At 53.3% G+C, this 27706-nt stretch overlaps 2 protein-coding genes across 2 annotated transcripts in view; both read left to right on the forward strand.

Annotated features, from left to right (window-relative positions):
- Positions 1-14958, forward strand: part of MAP3K14 (mitogen-activated protein kinase kinase kinase 14) — a 42982-nt gene extending 28024 nt beyond the window's left edge. Inside the window, exons 6-16 of the mRNA XM_059381157.1 lie at positions 187-324; positions 6107-6236; positions 6473-6604; positions 7071-7175; positions 8613-8776; positions 9178-9328; positions 10837-11211; positions 11379-11485; positions 11901-12045; positions 12886-12986; positions 13303-14958. Coding sequence (XP_059237140.1) covers positions 187-324; positions 6107-6236; positions 6473-6604; positions 7071-7175; positions 8613-8776; positions 9178-9328; positions 10837-11211; positions 11379-11485; positions 11901-12045; positions 12886-12986; positions 13303-13467 — 1713 coding nt within the window. The 3' untranslated portion in view covers positions 13468-14958. The remainder of the gene's footprint in view (positions 1-186; positions 325-6106; positions 6237-6472; positions 6605-7070; positions 7176-8612; positions 8777-9177; positions 9329-10836; positions 11212-11378; positions 11486-11900; positions 12046-12885; positions 12987-13302) is intronic.
- Positions 14959-15986: 1028 nt separating this feature from the next.
- Positions 15987-27345, forward strand: SPATA32 (spermatogenesis associated 32). Its single transcript, XM_059380216.1, has 6 exons — positions 15987-15999; positions 24408-24462; positions 25290-25369; positions 25482-25507; positions 25626-26626; positions 27261-27345. Exons 1-6 carry the CDS (start codon positions 15987-15989, stop codon positions 27343-27345), a joined length of 1260 nt encoding a protein of 419 aa, XP_059236199.1.
- Positions 27346-27706: the final 361 nt, after the last annotated feature.

The raw sequence follows: 27706 nt of genomic DNA on the forward strand, positions 1-27706 counted from the left end.
CCTGGGACCCCCGCTGGTCCTGCCCCTCCAGAGCCCTGCCTCAGACCTGGTGATGTTTTTGGTTATGAGGGCCCCACCCCTGCAGCCTGGCAAGGACTGCCGCCCAGAGAGCCTTCCTCACTGTAACCCTTCGTCCCTCTGCTGCCCTGGCCACTGACACGGGCCTCTCTCTCCTGCCAACCCCAGAAACTCAAGCCGGTGGATTATGAGTACCGAGAGGAGGTCCACTGGGTCACGCACCAGCCCTGCCTGGGCAGAGGCTCCTTCGGAGAAGTGCACAGGATGGAAGACAAGCAGACCGGCTTCCAGTGTGCCGTCAAAAAGGTACGCGGAAAAGAAAAAGCTATGGCCAGGCTCTGGGAGCTGCAGAGCAGCCTTTCTTGCAAGGGCAATCCGCGGGCAGCCGTAGTCTGACTTGTTAACGGAGGCTGGCTGTTGCTGGGCACCCTGGGGTCAGCTGGCCCTGGAAGGGAGCAGTGTCAGCCACATGTCCCAGCCTGGGAACCGCATTTGGTGTGCGTGTGTGTCAGGAGTCTGCAAATGCACCCACGTCCTGGGCCACTCCTGTTGCCAGGGCCTTCAGGGACAAGTCCAGACCCGGAAGGCAGTTGGCATTGTGGGATTCATGTTGAGCTGAAACCCCTAAACTGCACAGTGGGGGTGCTCGCACCTGGGCCAGAAAGTAATGACCAGAGCAGTAGCCTGTACCTAACAGGTGCCTCTTGCGTGAAGCTGAGCACTGGGGAGTCAGATCTGATTTGGGTCCGGGCTCTGCCTCCCATTGGCAGGAATAAGAGGTCTTGGGAGGTGGACATTATGAGGAAATGCGACCTACATCGAGAGACCCAGGCTTGTCTGTCTCCAGAGTTCAGCTGTGAACCAGTCTTTAGGAAGGGGCTGGGGGAGAAGGCTCGTGGTTCTAGGATTCGATGCAGAGGCATGAATCACCTCTCCAGCTCCCTCATTTCCGCAGTGATAGACCTTGAGACCAGAGAGCATCGTGTGCCTGGCTTCAAGCCACACAGCGAGGCCTGGCACTGAGACCTCCTTTGGTCAGGGGACCCTGTCCGGGCCCTGCGGCAGAATGCAGACCTTGCTGTCGGGCCTACTCTCCTTCAGATGTCTTTTATCCTACCCTGGCTCTCAGCTCCCTTGACCTTGTCCCCGGCCCAAACTCAGCCTCAGAGCTAGTGCCCAGGGCCACAGGAGGCAGAAATAAGAAACCCTTCCCTGGGACACGTTCTTGGCTCACAATAAAGGGACATAAGCTAGTGTAGTGATGGATCTGGTTTTCAAGTAGGTTTTGTCAGGGACACTCTGCTCTCCAAGAGGAAAGAAGAACCAAGTAGCCAGACCAGGCTGAGCCCGCCCGCCCGCTTAGGCCCTGTGCACAGGGGACACCACTGCTGTGGCTCTCGGCACTGAGGACACACGTGGGGATGTGAATCACCTGCCTTCCTTGGCTTGTGTGTGGGGCCAGGATGTTCAAGTCTGGGGGTTTGGGTCGCTGGGTAACAGGCTGAGAGGGGACTATCCGTAGGTATTACCCCAAACTTCAGACATACCCTGTCAAACAAGCAGGCTCCGCCCTGGGCCAGAGCACAGTCTGGCGGTGCACGGGTCAGCCTCCTCCCCTGGAAGCCAGGGCTCCGTGCCTGACCTCCTCAGCCACAGCCCCACCCCACACACAGGCCATCAGAGAAGGCTCAGCTGTCCCTCCTGAGGGGCGGGTGGCAGGACAGTGAGAGTGTGAAGCGTCCTGGAAACCTAGGCCCAGTGCTGGGGAGAGCTTAGTCACTGGGCTGCTCAGCTGTTGCCCTGCTGAGGTTCTCGGAGTCCAGGCAACGAGGTAAACAACCCTGATATAGTAGAAGAGGAGAGATACTCCGTTTCTCACCTCCTCAAGGCAGGCGGAAAAGCTCCAACCACACCAAGTGGGCTCCCAATGCTGGACTGTCCACCCCCCCGTCCCCTACCCTGCCCCACGACCTCAAGTGGGATGGCTCTTTGACAGCCCGCACAGCTGCCAACAAGGTGGTCAGCGGGGGCTTGAGGGGAGCAGTGGGGCAGGCACGGGCGTCCTTTAGCATTTTCAGCTGGAAGATTTGAAAAACAGTTTCCGGCTAAGAGGGTAGGGTTGGGGGAGGGGGCAGGGATCGGAGGTCAGGGGGCACAGTGGGTCAGAAAAGTCTGCGCACCCTCCTCCGGTGTTCCTTGAGGAGGACCCAGCACGTGGTACAACAGCACTTCCTTGGTCCTCCTTCTAGAACATTAGTGGCCTCAGGTCAGATGCCAGTTGGCCCTGAGTACAGGGTTTAATGTAGGCGGTTTTATTAAGGTTTTGCTTGATCTTTTAATCGCAAATAAACATAGGCCCATTATAAAATAATCCAGAGGATATCCCAAAAGTCTCCCTGTTCCCCAATCCATTCGCAAAGGTACCTGCCCTTTGACTTTTTAGACTTGATTTTATATATGTATATATATTTATATTTATATGAACATATAATTTATTTTTGAAAGATTTTATTTGAGAGAGAGCAGGGGGAGTGGGAGACACAGATGGAGAGTAGTAGACCTCCTGCTGAGCAGGGAGCGCAGTGCAGGGCTCGATCCCAGGAGCCTGAGACCATGACCTCAGGGGAAGGCAGATACCCAACCGACTGAGCCACCCAGGCACCCCATAAACATGTAGTTTCTTTTATTAAAATGAGATTATACTCTAGAGGCCGTGCCATGTTTTTCATGTAATAGTAGATCATGGTCACATTTCCTTTTTTGGTACAAAGACAGCTCTCTAGTGCTTTTCCTGAATGCAGAAGTCAGTGGCTGAAGCTACAGAACACATGAGCTCCTGGAACTCTATTCTGTGGCGTACTTGTATGTGGTGTGTGTGTACACACACATCTGGCTCAAGTGTGGAGTTCTGGCTCCTTTTGGCTCTGCCACTGATCTGGGTTAGTGTGGCCTTGGTCAAATCCAGCCAGCTGTTAACAAAGCCCACCGTGCCAGGGGCTGGACACAGAAGGGCAGAATCCATGCACCTGCCCCAAAGGAGCTGGGGGTGTAATGGGGCAGGGACATTTCTGTGGCCTAAAGATGGTAGAAACCGCCATCAGCAAGGTACGTGAGTGAGGGCAGCCCGGACACATGTTGAGGAAGCAGAGCCAGGACTAAGGGGAGAATAGCTCCATGGTGAAGAATAAGAGGGGAGCCCTGTGTTCACTGGACTTCTGTTCATTGGGCCCTGTATTGTGTTTTCACCTATTTTATGTTCCTGAGATCTTTAAAAGAATATACAGAATCGTGATTATACAGATACAATATACAGATGAAATAAAATGGATACAAATACTTTTTTTATGGATGAAATAAAATGGATACAGATACTAAAGAGGGGAGACTCTCAAGAAGGAGAAATCAATGCCCAAGGTCAGCATGCAGGCCGCTAAGCCAAGGGAGGTGGCTTGTGGATTTGGCAGCTAGGTAATGGCTGACCACACTTCCCCCCACCCCCGGGGTATGCTCGCTCCTGAATGGATGTGGGGGAGAAAAAAAACCAAAACAGTCTGGATATAAAAGCTTAGACTCCTGGAAAGGGCTTCAGTGGAGCAGGGTAGCTGGCAGGTCTGGAGTCAGGCTTCCATAACCAAAACTCCCACCTCTGAGACTGCCAGTGACCTTGGGCAAGTCACTTGTCTGGACTTCAGTTTCCTTGCCCCACAGGCTGCTGTAAGATGCAAACACTGATGCTTACAAAGCACTTAGAACCAGACCCGGCGTGTGTGAAGTGGGCAGTAAATACTAGTTTGGGGGGGAGGGGGATTTATTGATTTATTTTAGGGAGAGCAAATGCACGCACGCGTACAGACGCACGCGCATACACACATACCACACAGGTGGGGCAGGTGGGGCAGAAGGCGAGGGAGAGAGACTCCCAAGCAGACTTCCCACTGAGTGCAGGCTCCATCCCAGGACCCCGATGAGGGCACTGAAGTCCAGGGATGAGCAGGAAGGCCAGGTACATTCTCCCCACCCCCTCAGGGCTGTCCTTTCTGCTTCCTCTCCCTAATGCACATTATATTTTGAAGTGTCCCCTCTGACCCCCTTGTATCTGGGTTTGTTTGGTAGTTTTTTTTTTTTTTTTCAGAGATTTCTATTTTTAAGTAATCTCTGCGCCCCACATTGGGACTTGAATTTACAACCCTGAGATTAAGGGTCGCACACTCTATCCACTGAACCAGCCAAGTGCCCCTGGGTGAGAATGCTTTTAACATTGTTTTAACATTACTGGGACACTCCCAAGGACTTAGGGATGTCTTCCTAGTTAAAGCAGAGGTTCTCAAATGTTCTTCACAACTTTTAGTGTCAGTCATCTTTCATGGCATCCCAGGTCAAAACAAGTACCTAAAAGTTCCATTTACTGAGTAATTAGGTCACACAGAAGTGTTTAGCCTGACGACTTGGTGGTCATTTGAATAACAATGCAAAAGTGGAAAGAAAACTTTTCTTCTGTTCATAACCTTATTTACTTATGGAATGTATGCCTCAGTGGGCACTGCACAATTCTCAAATTTGAAATCTGATTAGACACCCTCACCTTCCTCTCCTGCTCCACGTTATCCCCCCTGAAGTACTTAGGTCACAGCAGCCTCCAGAAACCCAGCTCCCTAAAGACTGGAGCACAAGCTGATGCCGAAACCGAACCGTCTGGAGCTAGTAGTTTGCATGATGCCCCACGGCCAGCCATCACCACTGTTTCCCTCCAATGCCAAACACTGCAGTGCCCGGCGGAGTCCTCTGGGGTGCCCCAGACTGCCCCTACTCGCGCTGCGGGAGCCAGAGAGTTAAAGACATCGCCTAATCCAAGTCCTGTAGGGTGAATTCTTTCTAGCTCAGGTTCAGAGCTGGAAACACTGACAAAGAGTCAAAGTTTATGCGAGTTGATGAACCAAACCAGATACTCTGTAACCAGAAGACTTTTTCCACTGATAGGCGAAAGTCCAAAAGCCCAAAAGCCCCACCTCGGCAGATCTCCTGCCAAGTCAGCAGGTCTCCCAGCCAAGCCCGGCCAGGTCCTGACTGATTTCTTCCAGGCTGGTTTGGTTGCCACGGGCGCCCCCTGGTGGTGCCTCTCAAGGCTAACACGAGAACCAGCACCAGCCAGAAAGGAGGACACGGCACTGTTAGGAATACTAAGTGTTTAATAAGCTGCTCTTATCTGAGCTGGAAGGAAGGGGGTGCCTTACATTTCCTGAGCACCTACGGGTTGTCAGGCCTGGTGCTGAATATCATCCTTCCAAATCCTCACTCTACGCGGGAGCGGATACCACTGTCACCACCGTTTGCCTGTGCAGAGAGTTTAGGGGAAGTGATCTACCTTTGGAAACGGCCAAGCCAGAGTCTCTCCCAGGCCTATTTCTTCCTGCCATACTATGCTGGCCCCTACACAGAGGAGTTTGTGGTCCCTGCAGGAGGGGCCTTGGCCAAACCCCTCCCCCTAAGAAGCCTCATCTTAGGCCCAGATCCTGGGGAAACAGCTGCAAACAGAATAAACAAGGATTGCTCCGTCTACATGGACATTTTCGTCCTCAGGGGAAAAGACAAATAATTCGGAGCTGAGAAAAGCGCTGAGAAGGGTGCTGACAAGAGCCAGGATCTTGGCTACATCAGCTCTGGCTGCAGATACGATGGAAACCCGGCCTCTGGGGAAAATAGATGTGGATGTTGATAAACAAAAGGTCCCACGTCCTAGAAATGGCCCAGCCATTTGGGCTGGGTGTGGGGGGGAAGTTCTGTGTTTGGCAGATTTGAGCGTGGGCAGCATGCCAGGGGCCTGGATAAGGGTTGTGGTTTTTTGTGTGATTCTAAGTGTTTCCACACACATCCGCAGTGCAGAACCTTAACCAACTACTAGAAGTTGAACATGACCCCCAGGGTGCACAGTTTAGCCTCTTAGGGTCCAGTGGGCCCACCAGGGCCCTGCCTGGCCTCAGAATCGACACGGGGGATTGGGAGTCTCCCTGCAGGGAGTCTCCCTGCCAGGATGCTAGGGAAACAGCCTGGGCACGCACCCTGACTCACAGCTACCTCTGGGCCCCGCCAGGTGCGCATTGAAGTGTTTCGGGCAGAGGAGTTGGTGGCATGTGCAGGATTGACTTCCCCCAGAATCGTCCCTTTGTATGGAGCTGTGAAGGAAGGTCCTTGGGTCAACATCTTCATGGAACTGCTGGAAGGTACAGAGCCAGGCGCCACTCTTTCCCCCTCGCAGCTCAGAGCCAAGACTTGGGGTTTTCCCGGGTCTTGGCCAGGTTGACCTTGGTCCCCACTTACTCCATTTTTAACCTCTTGACCCTGTGACGTGGGCAGAAAAGGCCTACTTTCCGACCACCTGCCCTTGGAAGCCCTTTGTCCTTGGCCTGCCTACAGGCCTGGAAATGCCCCATGTAGAGACTGGCCATTGGTCTCCTAGGTGGCTCGCTGGGCCAGCTCATAAAGCAGAAGGGCTGTCTGCCGGAGGACCGGGCCCTTTACTACCTGGGCCAGGCTCTGGAAGGGCTGGAATACCTCCACACCCGAAGAATTCTGCACGGAGATATCAAAGGTGAGGCTCACACCCCAACCACTCTGGTCCCCAGTGGGCTCCTTCCTTACCTTACCCTTCCCGATCCTTCTGGGCCTGCCTCGCCATTCCCCGTGGCAGGGCCTGCGTCAGGCTGGGAAGGGCAAGTATGTTTCCCAAGCCCTCAGCCTGACACCGTAGTCGCCAGTGGGCAGCGCTGCCCACACAGCTCCTCCGTCCTGGTGACCACTGGGGGAGGGTGGGGACACCAGAGCTGAGTGGCAGCGTCCCAGGAGTAAACTCTGTCCCTGTACCCCAGACAGCCGCCTGCTGCCTGCCTCTAAGCCGGAACCGATAACACTCTTGCCTTCCTCATGAGTAAGGACACTCAGCAGAAACAGCAGCTGCCACTTGGGGTCAGCCAGCAGTGGCCTTGCTGGAGGTCCTGATTGGGCTGGGGCCGGAAGGGACTCACCTGTTCCTCTTCTTCTCTGGGGTGGCCTGGCAGCTGACAACGTGCTCCTGTCTAGCGACGGGAGCCGTGCCGCCCTCTGCGACTTCGGCCATGCTGTGTGCCTTCAACCTGATGGCCTGGGGAAGTCACTGGTCACGGGTAAGCCCCGCCCCCCACCACCCTCTCCACCCTTGATTCCACATTGGCCCCATATCTTCTCCCGTGCTTTCCCTAAGAGCAGTCAGAGACAGGAGCACATTTTGTCCTCCATTATATTTCAGCCCCTCGACAACAGATCTTCTCCTTAGAGCCCCATGGTTCCAACCCACTTGTACCGCCTATATGGGGAGCTGTGCTCCCAGCCTGTGGCCTCAGCCCTCCTGGGCCTCTGAGCACAGTTTCTGGAAGCACAGCAGGATGGCTGACCGAGGGGCCTAGGCTCTGTAGCTGGAGAAATGCTTGTTTTTAACTCACATTTTTCTGATTTTTTTTTTAATTTTTATTTATTTATTTGACAGACAGAGATCACAAGTAGGCAGAGAGGCAGGCAGAGAGACAGGAGGAAGCAGGCTCCCCGCTGAGCAGAGAGCCCGATGCCAGGGTCGATCCTGGGACCCTGGGATCATGACCTGGGCTGAAGGCAGAGGCTTTAACCCACTGAGCCACCCAGGCGCCCCCAGTTTTCTGATTATTAAAATAATCCACATCCACTGTAAAATTTTTGGCAATTATAGAGTTACGTGCTATAGAAGAGGAGGAGAAAAGGAGCCTCCACACTCCCCTTGCCCAGAGAGACAATCATGAACATTTTAAGTAATTCCTTCCAGGCCAACTTTTTTCTTTTTTAACCCTGTACGTAGTTAAGGCCGATATAACCCAGTTTTGTGCCCTGCTTTTTTCATTTATAGCATTAAGCATAAAATTATTTCCTCTTGACCAAAAGAAAAAGTCTTTTAGAAGTGATTCGGTTATTAAAGGACTGTCTTGGTAATTCTGAAGAAACAGACTGAAGACGGACCCCCGCCTGTCACTTTAAAATAACTAGTGGAGTTTTTTAATTTTATATTTCTATTTTAGAAATTATTATAAGAATACTTTCTATTCTAAAAATCTTTTGCAGAAAGTAGAACTAAGCAAAAATAAAAAATACAAATCACCAGAGGGGGAAAAAAATCTTCACATCTGGTATTGATCCATCTAGTTTTCTATGCATTTAAGTTTTCTTTTTTTTTTTTTTCCTCTTCACTCACTAAAATTTCAGAAACATCAAACCATTAATTAGTCTCCTACAACCTAATTTTCAATGCCCAGGGCCCTCCCCATTTTTTAAAAAAAATATTCTAAGGATGGGGTCCATAGGGTCGAGTCCCTGTTTTGAGTGATACAGCCTTTGCACCAGTTCCCAGTGGGGCCCCTGACTTAGCTTACCCTCTGGCAAGTTTGGTCTAGAAGCTTCCTTTCTATTCAAGGTACTTGAACAGAGACAAATTCCAGGTATTTCAGGAATGGGCTGGGGGCCCGGGGTGGGGGTCACTGCCGAGGCTCTTGCCCACCCGAGTTCACAGTTGGCTTTCTGGTCTCCCACCGCCTTCCCAGGGGACTACATCCCCGGCACGGAGACCCACATGGCCCCGGAGGTGGTGATGGGCCAGCCCTGTGATGCCAAGGTGGACGTCTGGAGCAGCTGTTGCATGATGCTGCACATGCTCAATGGCTACCACCCGTGGACCCAGTACTTCAGGGGGCCGCTCTGCCTCAAGGTCAGTGCCAGCACCTGGGAGGTGAGGACGGACACCCAGCCTCGGGCTTGCGGTGGCCTCGCTCTGGGCTGCTCTTTGGCGGCAGATGGGAACAGGAAGAGGCCTCATCCTAAATGTGGGGTCCTGACTCAAATACTTGCCACCCAAGTCTGCGGGCTCCAGGGGAGAGCCTGAGGGAGGGATCCCCTCAAGTTCATGGCAGGTCGGGCCTTGCCACCTGACCCTGTCCCGGTCTGCCCAGCCCCCTTCTTCCCTTTCCTTGGCAAAGTCCCAGCCCTCTCCAGTCTTTGTGACCAACTCCAGCCCCACAGGGTAGGGGAGAGTGGAGAAGAGCCAGAACTGGAAGCTGGGTGCTGGGAGTGAGGGGAGACAGGCCGCCCATGTCGCCTTCTGACCCACAGATCGCCAGCGAGCCCCCGCCTGTGAGGGAGATCCCACCCTCCTGCACCCCGCTCACTGCCCAGGTCATCCAGGAGGGGCTGAGGAAAGAGCCTGGCCGCCGGGCCTCTGCAGTGGAGCTGGGGGGAAAGGTCAGCCAGGCGCTGCACCACGGTAAGAGTCCACCCCTGGCTGCAGCGGCGGGGAGAGGCGACAGTGGGGTGTCATGGTCAGGAGCAAGGTACTTGACCTCTGAGCACCTTGGTGGCCTGGGTGTCTCCATCTAAAGCATGGGAATGACACCCACCGTGGGCTTGTTGGAAGACCAGTGATGGAGAAAAGTGCTCTGTGCTGTGCCTCGATGCTCGGACGAAGGGGGCCAGAGACTACAACATGGAGAGGGGGGCTTGATCTGATGAGGAATCAGTGACTGTGAGATAAAGCCAGGTGGCACTTCCCAGCCAGTCAGTGAGAAAAGGCAGAAAGTCAGTAGCACCCAGTGGCAGGGAGGGTGTGGAGCAGGGGCCCTTAGCTCTGCTGGCGGACACCTCACAGCACGTTGTCGACATCTGCACACAGGTGACCTGTGAGTCGTTTATGGGAGGGGAGGAGGGTGCAGGGGCACATCCCTTCCTGGGAGCTCGGAGGGGCCAAGGGCAAGGGGTGGCGCACAGGGTGTGTCCCGTGGAACTCCAAAGGGCAGTGAAAGCAAGACAGTGTTCTCGGAGGAGCCTGGCGGGATTTTCAAACTGCGGTGCCAGGAAAATGGACAGAACGAGGCCCTTTTTTGTAAACAGAACAATCCCTTTTTTGTAAACTAAATACTGATAAATAAAAACAACATACACTTTGCAGAAACATAATTAGACCCTAAGGGACACATCAAACATAATAGAATGTCACTGGGAGGCGGGCAAGGGAAAGGCAGTGGTTATGGGGATCACGGGAATAAACAAAACAGGAGAGAGACCTCACACGCCCCCCCCCAAACACAGACGAGCTGCCGCCCCCACCCGCACTCTAGAGCAACAGTTCCCCCGGAGAGACTGACTGTCGGGGGTGGGGGGTGAGAGAGACGAGGGGGGCAGGAGGAGGTCGAGGAGGCCAGTTTACATGGGAATTTGAAGTCGCTGTGACCTCAGGGCTGTTTTTTTATTTTTTAAAGCTCTTATTTATTTCACAGAGAGAGATCACAAGTAGGCAGAGAGGCAGGCAGAGGCGGGCGGCGGGGGGCAGCGGGGAACAGGCTCCCCGCTGAGCAGAGCGCCCTATGCGGGGCCTTGATCCCAGGACCCTGGGATCATGTCCTGAGCCAAAGGCAGAGGCTTTAACCCACTGAGCCATCCAGGTGCCCTAGGGCTGTTTTTTAAATCTTCTCTTTACTAGTGACAGAATAAAGCCATTTCCTGCAGCCATTGCTGTCATTTTTAAATTTATGATTGTTACCTAGAAGGAAGATGGAATAGGTAGAAATATTGTCGTATTCCCATCGTGGAAGGCCATCCTATGGAAGAGGCCTCCTTCAAGACCACACAGCGCCCTCCTAAATTGTGTCCCTTAGTGGGACCAGAGTTCTCCCTCACTGCTTGCTCCCAGCCCTCTGCTCAGGAAGGGCCACCCGGTCTGGCCCAGAGTCCGGGTTGGCCTGTTTTCCCCCTCACCAAGCGTGCTCTGTTTTGCAGTGGGAGGTCTGAGGAGCCCTTGGAGGGGAGAGTGCAAAGAGCCGAGAGATCCGCCGCCACTCCCAGCCCAGGCACTGCCCAGCCAAGGCCACTCTCCCCGGACCCCGGAGACCCCGCACGCCCAGCCAAGGGAGCTCTCGCCTGGGACTCCGGGGCCCCAGCCAACGACAGGCGGGGCCCCTCAGCTCCAACCTCCACTGCCCCCAGAGCCCCCAGAGCGGAACAAGTCTCCGAGCCTGACCTGGGGCAAGGAGGAGTCTGGGGCCTGGGAGCCAATGCCTCTGTCCTCCCTGGACCCGGCCCCTGCGAAAAACCCCAGCTCAGCGGAGCGGAAGGCTACGCTCCCTGAACAGGAGCTGCAGCAGCTGGAAATGGGTACGGGCAGCCATGGCTACGGCCCCCGGGTCCCTGGGCGCAGGCCCGGACCTCCCCCAGGGCCTGTGCACCTGCCCCCGGAGGTCCACTCCTGCAGTCCAAGCGGCCAGACACCCAGACAGGCCATCCGCTCCCGGTTGACAGCCATCCTCTACGTCTCTCTGCAGAACTATTTCTGAACAGCCTGTCCCAGCCCTTTTCGCTGGAGGAGCAGGAGCAAATTCTCTCGTGCCTCAGCATCGACAGCCTCTCTCTGTCCGACGACAGTGAGAAGGTAAGCTGGCCGCAGACCCTTTGTGTCCCGCTGGTGAGTGGGCTGCGTGCGAGCAGTGGTAAATGGAGGCTGAAGGGAATCACCCCTTCCTTTCGGAAGGGCTCCCCACCAGGGCAGGGGTTCATGGTGTCTCAGAAGGAGACAATCCATCTTCAGCCCACCTGGGAATTGGGGAATGGTTGGCTAGTAAGGATAGCGGGAAGAAGATTTGGGCTTGGGTTCTTCTAGAAATATTCCTCAGCTCAGCCCCCTGTTTACCCCCAAAAGTGCCCAGTAGAGTCACACTCCAGCCCAGGACGTGAGCAGTTCCTCACCCCCAGGGGAGGGCCCACAGCCCCTGCGCCCCCAATCCAACCAAAGGCCGGAGACAGCCCCCTGAGCCCAGGGGCCTGAGTCGTACCCACTGTTGTTTCAGAACCCATCAAAGGCCTCCCAGAGCTCACGGGACACCCTGAGTTCCGGCGTGCACTCATGGAACAGCCAGGCCGAGGCGCGCAGCTCCAGCTGGAACATGGTGCTGGCCCGGGGGCGGCCCACTGACACGCCGAACTATTTCAATGGTACAGCCCAGCTCTCGCCTGCTCAGCCGCTCCACGAGACCTGAGCCACCTGGGGCTGGCGAGTCCAAGGGAGTTTAGGTCTCCCTTCCCCTGGCGGGCGAGGGGGTAGGAAGGCTCCTGGTGCCCAGACTGGAGTGGCTATTAGGTTGGTTTAGAGCAAAGGCCCTCTCTGGCCAAGAACCTTTCCTGGTCAGGCAGCGAAGGCCCATTGCCTCCACGGGCTGCTGATGGAGTTCCAGAAGGCCCCTTGCTTGGGGCACAAAGCAGTCTCTCCTGGCCTGGAGTCAAGAAATAATGTCTTCAGAAGGGAAACAAGGAACAAGATAAGAATCAGCAGCAAGCAAGTTTGCTGGGATCCTCCTCTGGAATTTCAAGTCCTAAGACGAAATATTTTCCAGCGTGGCTGCATAAGTTGCGCTGTGATTTGGATAAAATGAGGGTTTCAGCAGCTCCCCGTTCCCCGGCTCTTCCCAGCACCGGTGTGACATGGAGCCTCAGGCCCCCATGGCCTCCCCGATGGCCTCTCCAACTCAGAGAACGTTACAGCCTGAGTTGACCACAAGCTAATTTAAGAGTCTGCGTTTCCACTTCCGTTCTGCTTTGTGTGCAATTTGGAATACTAGTTCCCCAAAAGAGCCAACCTTAGCTCTTTGTGTTGTGCAAGCCTAGTTCTAGAGTTGACAGAAAATTACCAGGAGGAGCCAGCAGGTGTGTGACATTAGGGCCACTCCAGCCTAAATGTTATGTCAGCTTCCTCAAGGCTGGCCTGTGTCCCTCTGCCTGGGGCTTCATAGGGAGCCACCGGCCACTCTGCTGACTGTCACCTTGCCTGCCTTCTAGGTGTGAAAATCCAGATACAGTCTCTCAATGGCGAACACCTGCACATCCGGGAGTTTCACCGGGTCAAGGTGGGGGACATCGCGACTGGCATCAGCAGCCAGGTAAGGGGGCAGGTACACGCTGACTTCGAGCCCGTGTACCTGGCCGAGCCCCCTGGGAGGAAGGCTTTTGAATAAGGAGAACTGGCATGTAGGGAGTGGCTGGCTTCAGATCTCCCCCGAGGTGCCAGGGCAGGCCAGGCAGTGGCAATGGAGGTCCTCAGGACCTACACTTGGGCCGGATGAAGATGAACGTCTCGGAGTCCTCTAGGCCTTCAGGACTGCCTGCTTAACTGGCGGGAGACCTCAGCAGGCACCTCTAGGCACCCTCTGAGCCTGGTGCCACGGTCTCAGACTCACTGGTCTGCTCTGCCCCCAGATCCCGGCCGCAGCCTTCAGCTTGGTGACCAAGGACGGGCAGCCTGTGCGCTATGACATGGAGGTGCCGGATTCGGGCATTGACCTACACTGCACCCTGGCCCCTGACGGCAGCTTTGCCTGGAGCTGGAGGGTCAAGCACGGCCAGCTGGAGAACAGGCCCTGAGCTAGCCTCCCACCTCTGACTCCACTCCGAGGGAGGCAGCCGCCTCATCGGTGCTCGGCTCTGCCCCTGGCACCCGGGCTCAGCCTGCTCCCAGGGACCTGCCACCCCCTGGCTCAGTAGGGGGACAAGGTTGTCCCGTGCCCTGCCTGACCCCGCCAGGAGAGCACCCTGTGCCCACATGGGGAGGAGGAGGGCAGCAGGAGACCACTTCTTGTAAGTGGGGAATGAAAAGGGTCTGCTCTGCCCTGGTCCCATGAGCTGGCCTGACCTATTAGTGGCCCCTTGCTGGCTGTCAGGGGAGCGTAGCTTCCGGCCTGGATCAGGAAGGAGTGGGCAAGTCCCTCAGCCTCCGAGCAGATGGGAGGCTGTCGAGTGTCTGAGGACCCACACCCAGGTCTGGTACAGGAGCGGACCAGCATCTGTACCTACCGTGGGGTGAACGGGGAGCCCTCTGACCCCCTTGTGTGGCCCTCGAAGCCCCTTTTTGATCTAGGAACTTTCCCGACAGAGTCAGGGACTCATGACGCTGGGAAGTCTTCCTGGGAAACCACAGCACAGCATCAGGGCATAGCAGCACAGGTCCGAAGCCGGACTCCGCTTCCGCCAGGACCACAGGTGTCTAAGTGAAATGGTTCTCAGTCCCCAAGCACGTGTCCCGTCGCTGCTAGCCACCAGTCTCTCCCAGAGCAGCAGGCCTTGAGCCGTGGCTACAGACCCGGCATGGCCCATGGCTCACTGGCCCTCTGCCCTCTCGGTCTGTCCGAATGAAGGGTGGCAGGAGCCCAGCCCGCTAGGAGCTGGGCCTACAGAACGGGCCTACAAGTGGGCTGTGATCCGTGTGCAAGAAAGTGGCAGGCGCCGGCCCTCCTGTCCCCGCCCGGCAGTGGCTTTAGACATCATGCACCCCAGTTTCCTGAGACACAGACCGGGCCTCACACTCACTCTGGCCCTGCCGTGCCCCTCTCTTTGGGGGGCATTGCCTACCGCACTTTGCACTCTGATGACCTCAAAGCACTTTCACAGCTGCCCTCCAGGAGGGCAGGTCGGGGCTCTGCACACACATCAGCAGGCTGGGAGATGGGGTGAAGGGATTCGAATCTTGACCTGTCTCTCCATGCACATGACCCCTCAAACCTCCAGATTTCTTTAAGATGAGCCCCCCCACACCATACCCCATTACCCCAGCCCAGTCTCTTCGACGATGGCAGGGCTGATCAGGACTCATGTAGCATTAATCAACTGTGAATCCTTGTGTGGGGGCGGCTGGCTAGCCTCTCCTCCTGGAGGTGAGGGGTGTCCCCTGGGAGTTCTCGGAAGAAGCTCATCCCGGTTTCTTGCCAAAGTGGCCTCTGTCCAGCTATCCACATCAAGCCATTTTGCTCCCCAGGGAGAGACCCCCCTCCACCAGCCCCCAGCACGTGAAGAGCTGCAGCCTTTCTGTACTGCAGAGTTTGGGTGGTACTCTTTGTAAGCAATAAAGTTTGGGGTGATGACAAATGTGTTAGGCCATGGCTGTTCCCCACTCTCGCCTTCCTGCTTTCAGAACCTCAGATCCTAACAGCTGCCTCCCTTTGCCTTCTGGGTGGCATCTTCTCACTTCTGCCATTTGTTTTGGGCAAGGACTGTTTACAACCCCTGAATGAGGTCACTTTTCCCTCCACCCTTCCCAGTGGGCGCTTCCAATCCCACTTTTGGCCTATCGATTCAGACCAGTTAGGCAAGATAGCCCATCCAGTGGCAGCAGGGAAGTCCCAGGCCAAACACTGCCAGGCTGAGGAGGACAGGGCGCCAAGAGCCGGGCAATGGCTGGCCGTGGAGAGGTGGGGGTGTACCAGGAGCCTGGAATGAATACGGCCCCATCCTCTCCTGTCCCTGAGGCCTGGCTTCCAAGGAGCAGAACTGGGAGCCAGCTGAGACTCAGACCCCTAAGCTAGCAGAGAGGACTTTCCAGGACAGGCGCCCTTCTGAGGATGGAAGCTATTTGGGGGGGGAGTGGGGAGCGTGTGTCACGTCTGCCTCCACACCCCCTGAAGCCTTGCTCAGGTAGCTGTGTGCACGTGGGCACATGCAGACCTTGGGGTGCAGGCTGCAGGTTCGAGGTTCAGCGGCTTCCTGGAGGGGTCCTGCCCCCCAGGAAGGGGCAGGTGCTAAGGCCATCCAAGCTTACCGGTGGCGGCTCCCGCTCCCTCTGGGCCTGCGGGGGCGGAAGAGCAGAGCAGCCCAACTTCTGGAAAGTGCACTTCGGGTGGCTCAGCCTGCTCAGGACACCCCACAGCGGCTGCCCCGCCCACACACCCCGAATCCTGAGCGGGTTTTGTTTTTGTTTTTGTTTTTGTTTTTTTTACCTCTCCGTCCTTGGGGTAGGGGGCAGGGACGTCACAGAGGCGGCGACATCACAGGCGCAGGCGCCCACAGCCTCTCCAGCGCCCCCCACAGCCCCCAACCAAAGAGCGCACTGGAGGCGGAGGGGCAGCAGCCACCAGCCCGCTCCCCGCCTCCCCGACAGAGCCTCGATCAGCATGGGGGTGACAGGTGGGAGCGGGCTGGCGCGTGCCCCGAGGGGCGGGGGCGGGCGGGGCGGGGATAGTGAAAGTCGGGGGGGGGGGGGGGGGGGGGGGATCCGCCCGGGGCCCCCCCCCCCCCGCTCCAGGGTGCGGGGAAGGTAGGTCGACCCCAGACGTCCATGGCCTCGTCCCCAGACTGCCGCGGCCAGCCTCGGCCCTGCGCGGTGCACAGGCTTGTGCCCTGCACACGGAGTATGCTTTGGAGTAAAGGCTGCAGATTCAGCCCACTCTTGTAGGGGTTCTCGGCACACGGAAAGAATCGTGGCCTTATGCCCAGGAAACGACTCACAAATCGTCCCAAACGACTGATAACCCCAAAATCACGTTAGGTTGTTCCTGGTTGATTGGAGCCTTTGCAGAAGGAAGCAGTTGGCTTCCACAAATACTGAGATTCTCCTTCCTCCCTTGCAATCTGATCTGTAACATTGAGCAAAGCTGTTTGCCCCTTAGATTTCCACTGAAGTGGGGGTTTTCTTCTCGGGACCTTCTCACCCAGGAGGACATGGGCCAGCATTTAAATTGTGCCAAGAACCAACAACCGGAGAGCAGCTTTTCCTTTCCCAAACCCGTTGGGTGACCCACTGATGCAGATGCCTTAAATCACCCCTGTGACATTTGGTGCATCTCTTTCAGCTTTTACTCTTGTGCTGGGCCCTGAGTTTGAGGAGTTAACAAAAAATTAAATATGGCTAGGACAGCTAGCTGTGTTACACAGATGATGACATTGGAGAGGTGGGTTGGCCTGTCAGGGATTAGTGTTTTGCCAGAGGAGAGACTTCCTAAGTAACTGAAGTGTAGGCAGGTGCAAAGGCCCCGAGGCACAAAAGGATCTGCTGTGCTCTGGGGAAGCTTGGGCTTAGAGCAAAGAGGGAGCTGGATGCCAGGAACTGCAATAAGAGGGCAGAGGTCAGACCATACAGGATCTCTGAAGCCACTCTACTGTCTGGATATGACCAAAGGCAGGTCACTCCAGGGTCATTAAGTAGCCCAAGTTGGAGGGAAATATGGTTGCAGTGGTCCAGCTAGAAGCCTAACGAAATTTCAAACAACACAGTGGTTAGCATCATGGGGTTCAGAGCCAGTCAGACCTGGGTTCCAGTCATGGCACTGCTCTTAGCCCATGTGAGTCCTGGGCAGTTTCCCCATCCATGAGAGCAGAGTCCTGACTGTTTGGGCATAAAGTGGCGAAGAGGATAGGATGTATGGGAACCACTCAGCATGGAGTGCCGGCAGGTGATCAGTCCTAGGTTTGTGTTGAGTTTGGTGTTAGGAGATGAGTAGGAGTGGGGGTGGGGAAAGAGACCTGCGCAAGGTCAATATCAGAGGTAGGGAGGTCAGAAGCTGGGGAAGTGAGAGGGTTCACAAATAAACAGGTTTCTAATTTGGGTGATAGAATGAAGGATTATCGGGGAGGGGGCGATTACCAGGGGAGAGGGGGTAATCACGATCCTAGTGATTAGGAAGGAAAATGGATCGGGCATACAGGCGAGTTGGCCACACTCGAGTCTAGACACACAGGATATGAACTTGAGGTTAAAAATGGAGAACAAGCCACGTGGCTTGGCAGGGTGAGAGGGATGAAGAGTTCGTTTCTTTGCACAGGCTTTTGCTGAGAATCCACCTTGCAGACTCTTATTTGCAGGGGATCAGAGATTCAAAGTGGCAGCCCACTAGGGACGCCTGGGTGGCTCAGTCAGTTAAGCCGATGCCTTCGGCTCAGGTCATGATCCCAGGGTCCTAGGATCGAGTCCCGAATCGGGCTCCTTGCTCAGCGGGGGAGCCTGCTTCTCTCTCTGACTCTGCCTGCCACTCTGCCTGCTTGTGCACTCGCTCTCTCTGACAAATAAAATCTTTAAAAAAAAAAAAAAGTGGGCAGCCCATACAGTCTGCCCGCCTCTGATAAGGAATCAACAAGAGTCCTGCACTCAAAGGTCTGCAGGGACCAGGTCTGGGTGGCGGCAACTGGAGGAGATGCCACGGGGTAGAGTCCTGAAGGTCTTTGGGAAGAAGTGAGCACTGAGCATCTTCCCAATAGAAAACAAGGGACATTTCAGGAATAGGAGACATCCAAGTCTCTGACAAGGGAGAGACCCACCCCTTTAGGGAGAAATGTGCTATCAGTGACTGGAGTTCGATCTAGAGCTTTGGAGAAGTGGGAATAAGAAATAGAGATTGGAAGGGGGTGCCTGGGTGGCTCAGTGGGTTAAACCTCTGCTTTGTCTCAGATCATGATCTCTCTCTTTCTCTCTCTCTGTCAAATAAATAAAATCTTTTTTTTTAAATCTTAAAAAGAATAAGAAATAGAGATTGGAGGATCTTCTATGGTCCCAGCCACAGGCTTGGAAGTCCCAAGAGGGCACAAACTTTGTGTGTGCCCTAGCACTGTGTCTGGCCCTTAGTCAGGGGTTCAATATTTAATTTTTTTTAAAGATTTTATTTATTTATTTGACAGAGATCACAAGTAGGCAGAGAGGCAGGCAGAGAGAGAGAGGAGGAAGCAGGCTCCCTGCCAAGCAGAGAGCCCAATGTGGGACTCGATCCCATGACCCTGAGATCATGACCTGATCGGAAGGCAGAGGCTTAACACACTGAGCCACCCAGGTGCCCCAATATTTAATTTTTTTAAAGATTTTTATTTATTTATTTTGAGAGAGAGACAGAGTGAGAGAGAGCATGAGAGGGGAGGTCAGAGGGAGAAGCAGACTCCCCATGGAGCTGGGAGCCCGATGTGGGACTCGATCCCAGGACTCTGGGACCATGACCTGAGCCAAAGGCAGTTGCTCAACCAACTGAGCCACTCAGGCGCCCTCAATATTTAATTTTATCAAAGAAATAGATGCATATGATTAAAGAGCCTGAAAAGCTTGATATTCAGTGATGAAAAGCAAGTATCCCCTATAACACACTCCCAATCTCACTCCTCAGAGCAGCCACGATTGTTTCATTAGAACCATTTTCTGCCTAATTACCTTCTTATCTTTCTGCAAGCTCATGGACTCTTTCTTGGTTTATCAGTTTTAGACATTATCACCTTCCTGCTCTAATGGCGCCATCCTCCTCCATTCTCCCAACATCATTTTTAGATCTGCTGGTGCCTTTGTAAGTTTAATATACTTACATCTTAATTTTTCATCACTTTAGATAATATCTTTTCATACCACACATAGTAAGATGAAGTTTTTAGTGCCCTTGACACTTCCCTTCAGCTCTACTCCCTCCCGCCTCCCAAGGATGCTAACCTGTATTTTTTTTTTGTATTTTTATTTTTTAAATTTCAAGGTTGGTAACATTTACATTGTCCTAAAGCCACAAATATATCTTCCAATTGATATTTATCTGTTGATTCTGAACGTTGAAAACTGGACTTAACATTATTGTGACTCCTAACTACTGTTCACAGCAGAACCGGGAAAGGTACCACAGTTACCTTCTCTTTCTCATACAGCTTTTTGTTTTTCCTGGAGTTTCTCGTTGCCTTTTCCTTATGTTCTTTGGTTTTATCATAGTCTTAGTTTTCTCCACCCTCTCCATCTAATCAATTGTTCTGTCAGGTTTTGTTTCAGAAATCTACTGTCCGGAACCCTTCATCATCTTGCCTCTATACAGTTAAAATCCCAGAACTTTGTTGATTTCCTGGGGTGGACCCCTATTTCCTTCCTGGCTCTCTTGTTTTATACCTTTATTTTGTTTTAGCACATCCTAAAATAACTTCCTTTAAAAAAGAGGAAGTAAATTTCCTGAGTCCCTCCATGTCTGAAATGATAGTTTGGCTGGATATAAACCTATAGGTTAAAAAACTTTTTCCTCAGAATTTTAAAGACAGACATTGTTGCTAACATTGCTGCCAGTGTAATTGACCCCCCTCCCCTCGTAGGTGACTGGTTTCCACTTTAGAAACATTTAAGAATTCTTTGTTCCTGGGGCAATGAACTTTGACAGAGGATCTTTTGACATCTATCGTGCAGGGCTTTCGGTGAACCCTCTTAAGCCAATGACATATCATTCAGCTCATGAAAATTTTTCTCTTTCCTTTTCCATGTTCTCTATTCTTTCTAGATCCCCTTTCTATAACTCAGAACTGACTGCCTCTTAATCATTTTCTCTCACATTGTCTTGATATTTTGGTTCTACTTCCTGAGAAAATTTTCTGCTATATTTTCCAAGTCTTTTTGTCAAAAGTTCTTTCTTTTCTTAATTTTTTTAAGAGCATCCTATTCTTGCTTTTTGGATGTAATACCTATTGCTGAATATCTACATCTCAGAATCTCAATATTTTAGAGTATATTTAAAGCTCCTTTCTGTTTCCCAAATAACCTCTGGTATTATAGTCATCTTTTCTCTTGGTCTGTCAATTGCATATGCGCAATTTCCTCAAATGTGTGGTCATGCTTAGCTGTTCATATTTAAGAGTGAAATCATAAAAAGCTGATTTGGGAGTCGCCAGGGTGGCTCAGTGGGTTAGGCCTTTGCCTTCGGCTCAGGTCATGATCTCAGGGTCGTGGGATCGAACCCCGCATAGGGCTCTCTGCTCAGCAGGGAGCCTGCTTCCCCCTCCCCACTTCTGCCTACTTATCTGCCTACTGTCAAAATCTTTTTAAAAAAAAAAAACTGATTTGGAACCTGTAACTGCAGGACTCATTCCCTGGCAGATGTCACTTTATGATGATCAGGCGAGAAACAGACATATCTCTGTCTGGTTCAAGAAGATCAACAAAATTGACAAATCTCTAGCCAAACTGAACAGGACAAAAAGAAAGAAGACAGAAATTACCAATATGAGAAATGAAGGGCGCCTGGGTGGCTCAGTGGGTTAGGCCGCTGCCTTCGGCTCAGGTCATGATCTCAGGGTCCTGGGATCGAGTCCCGCATCGGGCTCTCTGCTCGGCGGGGAGCCTGCTTCCCTTCCTCTCTATCTGCCTGCCTCTGTCTACTTGTGTTCTCTGTCTGTAAAAAAAAAAAAATCTTAAAAAAAAAAAAAAAAAAAAGAAATGAAAAAGGAGGCATCATTACAGAATCTACAGATATGAAAAGGATAACAAAGAATACTATAAACACCTTATGCCAATAAATTCGCCAACTTAGATGACATGGATAAGGAAACTCCAGGCCCAGGTTCACAAGCTTCATCTATGAATTCTGCCAAACATAAGGAAGAAATTATATCAATTTTATGCAAACTCTTTCAGAAAACTGAAGAGAGAATACTTCCCAACTCATTCTATAAACCAACATTATTCTGGTATCAAAACCTGATGAAGACAATGTAAGAAGAATATGCACCAATATACTTTATGAACCTCATGTGAGATTTCTTTCAAAAAAAGTTAACAAATCAGGGGCACCCAGATGGCTTAGTTGTTAAGCATCTTCCTTAAGCCCAGGTCATGATCCCAGGTTCCTGGGATCGAACCCTACATCAGGCTTCCTGCTCTGTGGGAAGCCTGCTTCTCCCTCTCCCATTCCCTCTGCTTGTGTTCCAGCTCTTGTTATCTCTCCCTCCGTCAAATAAATAAAATCTTTAAAAAGATTTTATTTATTTGAGAGAGAGAGAGAGCATGAGAGGAGAAAGGTCAGAGGGAGAAGCAGGCTCCCCACTGAGCAGGGACCCCCAATACGGGACTCCATCCTGGGACTCCAGGATCATGGCCTAAGCCGAGGGCAGTCATTTAACCAACTGAGTCACCCAGACACCCCAAATAAATAAATTCTTTTAAAAAAATAGTTAGCAAATCAAATTCAATAATGTATAAAATGATAATACATTATGACCAGATGAAATTTATCTCAGGGATGTAAGATTGATTTTAACATTCAAAAATTAATTTATTTCACCATAAACAGAATATAAGAGAATTGTTAACAGAATAATATATAACATTGTTTGTGTTATAGCATATTATATATATCATATAATATGTTAACAGGACATAAAAGAAAAACAAGAGCACCTGCCTGGCTCAGTTGGGAGAGCATAGGACTCTTCCTCTGAAGGTCATGAGCTCAAGCCTCACAATGGGTGAAGAGATACTAAAAAACAAAAGAAAAATAAAAGAATATAAAAGAAAAAATGTATAGTCATCTCAATAAATGCAGAAAAGGCATCAGACAAAACCTAACATCTCTTCCTAACTAAAAACTAAGTGAACTAAAGGGCCCCAGGGTAGCTCAGTTGATTAAGTGTCCAACTCAATTTCAGGTCAGGTCTTGATCTCAGGGTCTTGGGATCGAGCGCCATGTTGGGTTCTGCGCTGAACGTGGAGTCTTCTTAGGATTCTCTCCTTCCTCTAGCTCTCCCCTGCCTTGTTGGCATACATGCGCACTCTCTTTCTCTCCAAAAAAGAAATCTGTAAAAACTAAGTGAACTAGGAATAGAAGAGAACTACCCTCAACGTAATAAAGGGCATCTTTGAGGGAAAACTACAGCTAACATCATATTTAGTGGTGAAATACTGAATGCTTCTTCCCTAAGATTAGGAACAAAACAACACGTCCACTCTCAATTCAGTTCAACATTGTACTGAACACTGTTCTCAGTACACTAAAGCAGAATAAGGAAATAAGAGACATCCAATTTGGAAAGGAAGAAGTAAAACTGTCTCTTGAGTCACACACATACTTTATTTCTAAGTAATCTCTACACCCAACACAGGGCTTGGACCCACAACCCTGAGATCAACAGTCACGTGCTCTAGCAACTGATTGAGCCAGGCGCCTGAGTCACACACATTATTGTTTTTGTAGAGAACCTTATGGGATCTACAACACTAAACCAAAACAAAAAACTAGCACCGATAGGATTTTAGGATGGTTACAGGATATACATTTCTATACACTAGCATCCAGCAGTTGGAAACAAATCATTTCACATGCTATAGAATGTCACCTGAGTCCCTGACACAACATTCCCAAGTTGGGCACAGAGGTCCCAAGCTGAGTCAACCTCAGACTTTTGCTTCCACCCCTCCAGTGCCACGATGAGGCTCACACTTAATATTTTCTCTTCCTATCCACACCCCGTTCTGTTCATGGAAGGGTTTAGGCAATGGGTGTCGATTCGATTGTCGAGGGAACATTTGCAAACGAGCAGAGGAAGGCACTGAGGCGAGAGGCCTGGAGAAAAGCAGCCCTGGGGGCAGATGGAGCTAGAAATGAAGAGAGACATGAAGGAAGCCAATGGAACATGGCAGTCAAGTTGGTGGAAGGGTCCAGAGATCACTGAGCTAGCTCTTAGGAGCCTGACCGTGGTAGTAAGCTCCTAGCCCGGCCATGCGGCTGATCCAAGAGGCCCAGGCCCAGGAGGAACACAGATGTCGTAAATCCCAGACACAAACAGCCTCTACATCTCTAGGAGGAGGCCAGGGCACACTGATCCTCTGGATATAATCCTGGGAGCGATTCTTCTCAGCCAGAGCCAAGGCCATCATTTCCTGCCACACTCCAGGTCAGGAGGATCTGGCTTTCCCACTGCCATGACCAATCCACCATCGACCCCCATCTACCACCCTGGGGAGCATGGGAGAATGGAACGGCCCGGTGCCCCACCCCCACCCCCAAATGATGAAAAAGAAGCATCTTCAGTAAAAGATACAAGCTCCAGGGAGGCGACTGGGGTGCAGAAACCTTCCCCAAGGCTATGCTCAACCTCTTCTTCAGAGAGTGATGGGAACACTGCAGTCAACATCCCCACAGATCAAATGCCTGGGGTGAAAATTCCCCAGGTGGGTGACCCCAGGATGAGAAGCCTGGAGGAGAGGAAGGACTTCAGGGCAGGAGGGGCCAGGATTAGGGGGAGTGTCAGATCTGAAGCCTGGCCAGAGAAGAGAGAGGAGAGGGGGCCAAGGACCAGGTTCTTAGGGGTCCCCACCCAGTTACAGACGCCTCATAAGGTAGCACGTGGGGCAGGGGAGTGAAGAGTTTTTCTTCGGGTCAAATCTGCATCCAGCTCCTGGTGTTGGCAACCCTCGGTTGAAGGACCTTGGATAAATGAACTTCTTGTCATTTTTTGTGTTGAATCGATGAGATAAAGCACAGAATGTGCCCAACCCGTTGCCTGGGCTAGCAGCCCTCAAGAAACAGCAGTGAAACCTGTTAGCATCCGTCCTCGGGGAGAAGGGTGATGCATTGGGGAGAGGGAAAGGAAAGGCCAATTCTAGCGCGCCTGCGGAGGGGAGCAGATGTGGAGGGCAGGGCTGGTGATGCTGGAGAGCGGAGGGAGCAAGGGGCAGGATGGGAGAGGCGGTGGTGAATGGGCTGAGATGCAGGACCGGGAGGGAGGGAGTGGGTAACTGGAGCAGTACCACCTGCCCAGGGTTCCAGAATGCCCCAGGGACGCGTCCCCCTGCAGCTCCCCAGCCCTCACCTCCTTCTCCCTGCCAGGTGCCAGTGGATTCCCCTGCTGTGGCAAGGAGTCAGTGGACATTGTGGAGACGCAGTGAGAGCCAGTCCCCCACCCTCCAGGACCACCAACCCTTACCCCCTGCCACCACTGCCAAGTTTCATATACCACCACCCCCAACCCAAGATCTCCCTCCATCTTGCTTCTTTCCAATATCTCCTCAAGGGCAGTGTTGGGGGAGAGGGGAGTCCTACCACCCCCCCTTCTGCTTCTGTGTCCAGCCTCTGACGTTAATAGGACTGAGGGGTGGTGGGGTACACTCGGGGACATGGATGGGAACTGATCCCTTCTGGTTGCCTTGCTCTGAGTAGAGTGGCCCGAGGTGAGGGGGGACCCGAAGCCTGAGGAAGGAGAGGGAGTCGCAGGGGCTGAGCACTGAGGGGAAGGGCCGCGCTAGCAGCACATGGCCAGCAAGAGCTGAGGGGAGCCTCCACACACACCCCTGCCTTTGAGATTTGCCAGGCTGGGTTTGGGCAGCTCAGGAGGAGGGCGTCGCCCTGGGCTTCTCCCTCTGTTCGGAGCCGCCTTCTGGGCACCAGTCCTCCCTGGGGAGCTCACTGGCTCATGGGAATACTTGATCAGAAGGAAGAATCCTGGGCCTCACCTCCAGCTGACTGGATCCCTCTTTGGGGTAGGGGCTCTCCAGACACCTCCCAAACTCACTAAAGATAGAGAGTGTTGCTCCAGAATTCTTGGTAGATGTAGGGACCGTGAAGGGAGTGGATGCGCTGCGGGGGGGTCTTGCCAGCCTCTGCACAGGGGAGGGAATCTTGAGGGCCCCAGAGACCTCCATTCCCCCCTAAAACCACCCCACCCACCCTCCAGAAGCCTGTCATTCATTCTGCCCTCTTCTGTCATAACAGTGACCTAAACCAACAGCAGCCATTCGAAGAGGAAGAGGAGATGGAGGTAACCGTGGGCAGGAGTGCCTCTTCGGGGGGAGGTGGGAGGTAAGGGGCTGGACTCCTTAAGGCCCGTCTTCTCGAAACCCTTGCCAATCCCGGGAGCCTGCACCAGGCCATGCTGGCTCCCTTGTTCCCACCTACCCTCGCCAGTGCCCCACACTGTCTCCCTGCCCCAGGTGAGTCTCTGCAAGAGGGACCAGGAGGGGAGGAAGGCTCAGGAGAGGGGTACAGAGACTTGGTCCCAGAAGGACCTCAGGACCAGGGGCCTCTTCAGCTTCACTTGAAACTTTTCAGCTGGAGAAAGAATTGCTGGAACTGGAGCGCTCTCACAAAGTGGACCTGGACATAGAGCACGAACTAGAGCAGGAACTAGAGCGGGAACTAGAGCTGGAGACTGGGCTCGAGCCGGAGCCGGAGCTGGAGTCAGAGCCGGAACTGGAACTGGAGCCGGAGCCGGAACCGGAGCCAGAGCTGGAGCCGGAACTGGAACCGGAGCCAGATCCGGAGCTGGAACTGGAGCCAGAGCCTGAGCCCAGGGACCCTGAGCAGCCGGAGTCTAGGACAGAGTCCCTCCAGCCCCACACGCCGCGGTACACCAGCCTCTGGAGTGTGAGGTCTCATTCTAGCTACCTGAGTTTGCCAGAGGAGGACCAGGTGTCCACCAACCATCGCTCTATCCGCGTGCAGACCTCTAACCATCTCTTCTGGGCAGACAAACACATCCAGGCCTCAGAACGCAGCCTGCGACGGGCGATCAGCAATAACATAGGTAAGCCCACTAGCTGCCAGGACCAGAAGTCTGACCTCGAGGATGCCTGTGTGTGCTGCATAAAGCAAATCGAAAACCCCAGTGCCCAGCCAGCGCCGCCCACCACTGACTCCCAGCAGCTATCAAACCCCCCACCGCCCTCCTCCAGTCCCTCACCGGGCATCGACCTGGCTGATCTGGTCAACTTTGCCTCTTCCTTGGCCGTGGCCTCCTCCAGCAAAATGGACTTGCCCAACTTGGAGCACATGATCAAAGCTCTGCCTCAGAAGGCCGAGGCACCTTCTACAGATCCCACCCCCCAGCTGGTGATGGACCAGCCAGAGAAGGAAAATCTCACTAAGGACTTGATGGAGAAATCTCTGGAAACTGAGGAGTCACAGAAAGCTTGGAAACAGGAAGACAAGAACGTCTTCTGCCCTTACCTGGATTTCAGCAAGCCGGGGATCAAGAGGGCCACCATAAAAGGAGAAGTGCAGCTTCTCCAGCAGCCGGCCAGGTCCCCTCCTCCTAAAGGAGCCGTGAAGGGGTAAGTGAGTCTGGCCCCCAGCTTCCTGCAAAGGGGGTATGCTGGGATGTGTGGGTGGGCCCACTCCTCACACAGCTGGGTAGGGGTGAGGAAATGGAACGAGGGGCTGGGGACGGGACGGGTACGGGGTGGGCTGTGATGTCTCAAACTCAGTGACCTCATAAAGGCCGCTGGAAACAAGGTTCCGGTGGACTGAGGGGCAGAGCCAAGGCCAGGCCTGGAGGCGGCCCGGGGACCATGGAGGGTGAGCACTTCTGGGCCCAGGCAAGGATCCTGGGTTCGGCCCTGGGAAGGGCCATTTTAGCATTAGGAAGCTCAGTCCCCCAGAAGGCAGGTCGCCTCACCTTCATGGGCCATGCTCAGGCTAGCATCTGCCCCGCTGAGGACTCAATGGCCCAGGGCCCAGGATGCCTCCTTGGAGCAGAATATGAGGGGAACAGTGCTCTCCAGCACCCCTGGCTTCCTGGTGATGAATGGACACAACAGAGGGCCAGCTGCCCAACCGTGTGCCGCAGGAAGCGGCTCTCTTCCCCCCCCCCCACCCCTGGGCCCTCCTCGAGGAGGCGTCTGGGTTCAGCCCCCTCCCCGCCCCTGCCACTGGGGCCCAAGTGACACTCTCTCTTTTGCGTTGCAGCTCGGTGCCGGGAACCAGGAAAGGGAGTCCATTATTGCTGAAAATCCATTTTAAGGTGTCGTCCCCCACTTCCCCAGTGAAATGACTAGACAAAACCAGTAAAAGCCTCCAGTGCTGGCCCTCGGCTCAGACTTTTTGTGCAAATGCTCCCGGACTAGTGAGCTCACGGGGCTGCGGCGTCCTGATCTTGATTTCTTAGGGATGCCGCCCTCCATGGGTTTTTTTCTCTTTCAAGACTTTATTTAAATTCTAGTTGTATTAGTTTCCTGTAGTATTCGTTTCAACCCACCCCTATTTTTTAGCTGCCCCAGCCCACCTGCCCGCCCTGTCCCTGAGGGCTCTGCCAGCCCTATTTGGCCCCTCCTCACTCCCTTCCAGAACTCTCAGCCAGTGACAGAGACTCATGACCCTGTCTGAGGCTTCAGGTGTATTTTCTTTTCTTTTTT

This window comes from Mustela nigripes, chromosome 16, assembly GCF_022355385.1.
Source record: "Mustela nigripes isolate SB6536 chromosome 16, MUSNIG.SB6536, whole genome shotgun sequence".
NCBI lineage: Eukaryota > Metazoa > Chordata > Mammalia > Carnivora > Mustelidae > Mustela > Mustela nigripes.

What these genes read in the sequence shown, in the direction of transcription:
- SPATA32 (XM_059380216.1), top strand. An exon ending in GAGTGCCTCTTCGGGGGGAG is followed by an intron (nt 25,370 to 25,481) that starts GTGGGAGGTAAG and finishes TACCCTCGCCAG; the next exon opens with TGCCCCACACTGTCTCCCTG. An exon ending in CCTAAAGGAGCCGTGAAGGG is followed by an intron (nt 26,627 to 27,260) that starts GTAAGTGAGTCT and finishes TTTGCGTTGCAG; the next exon opens with CTCGGTGCCGGGAACCAGGA.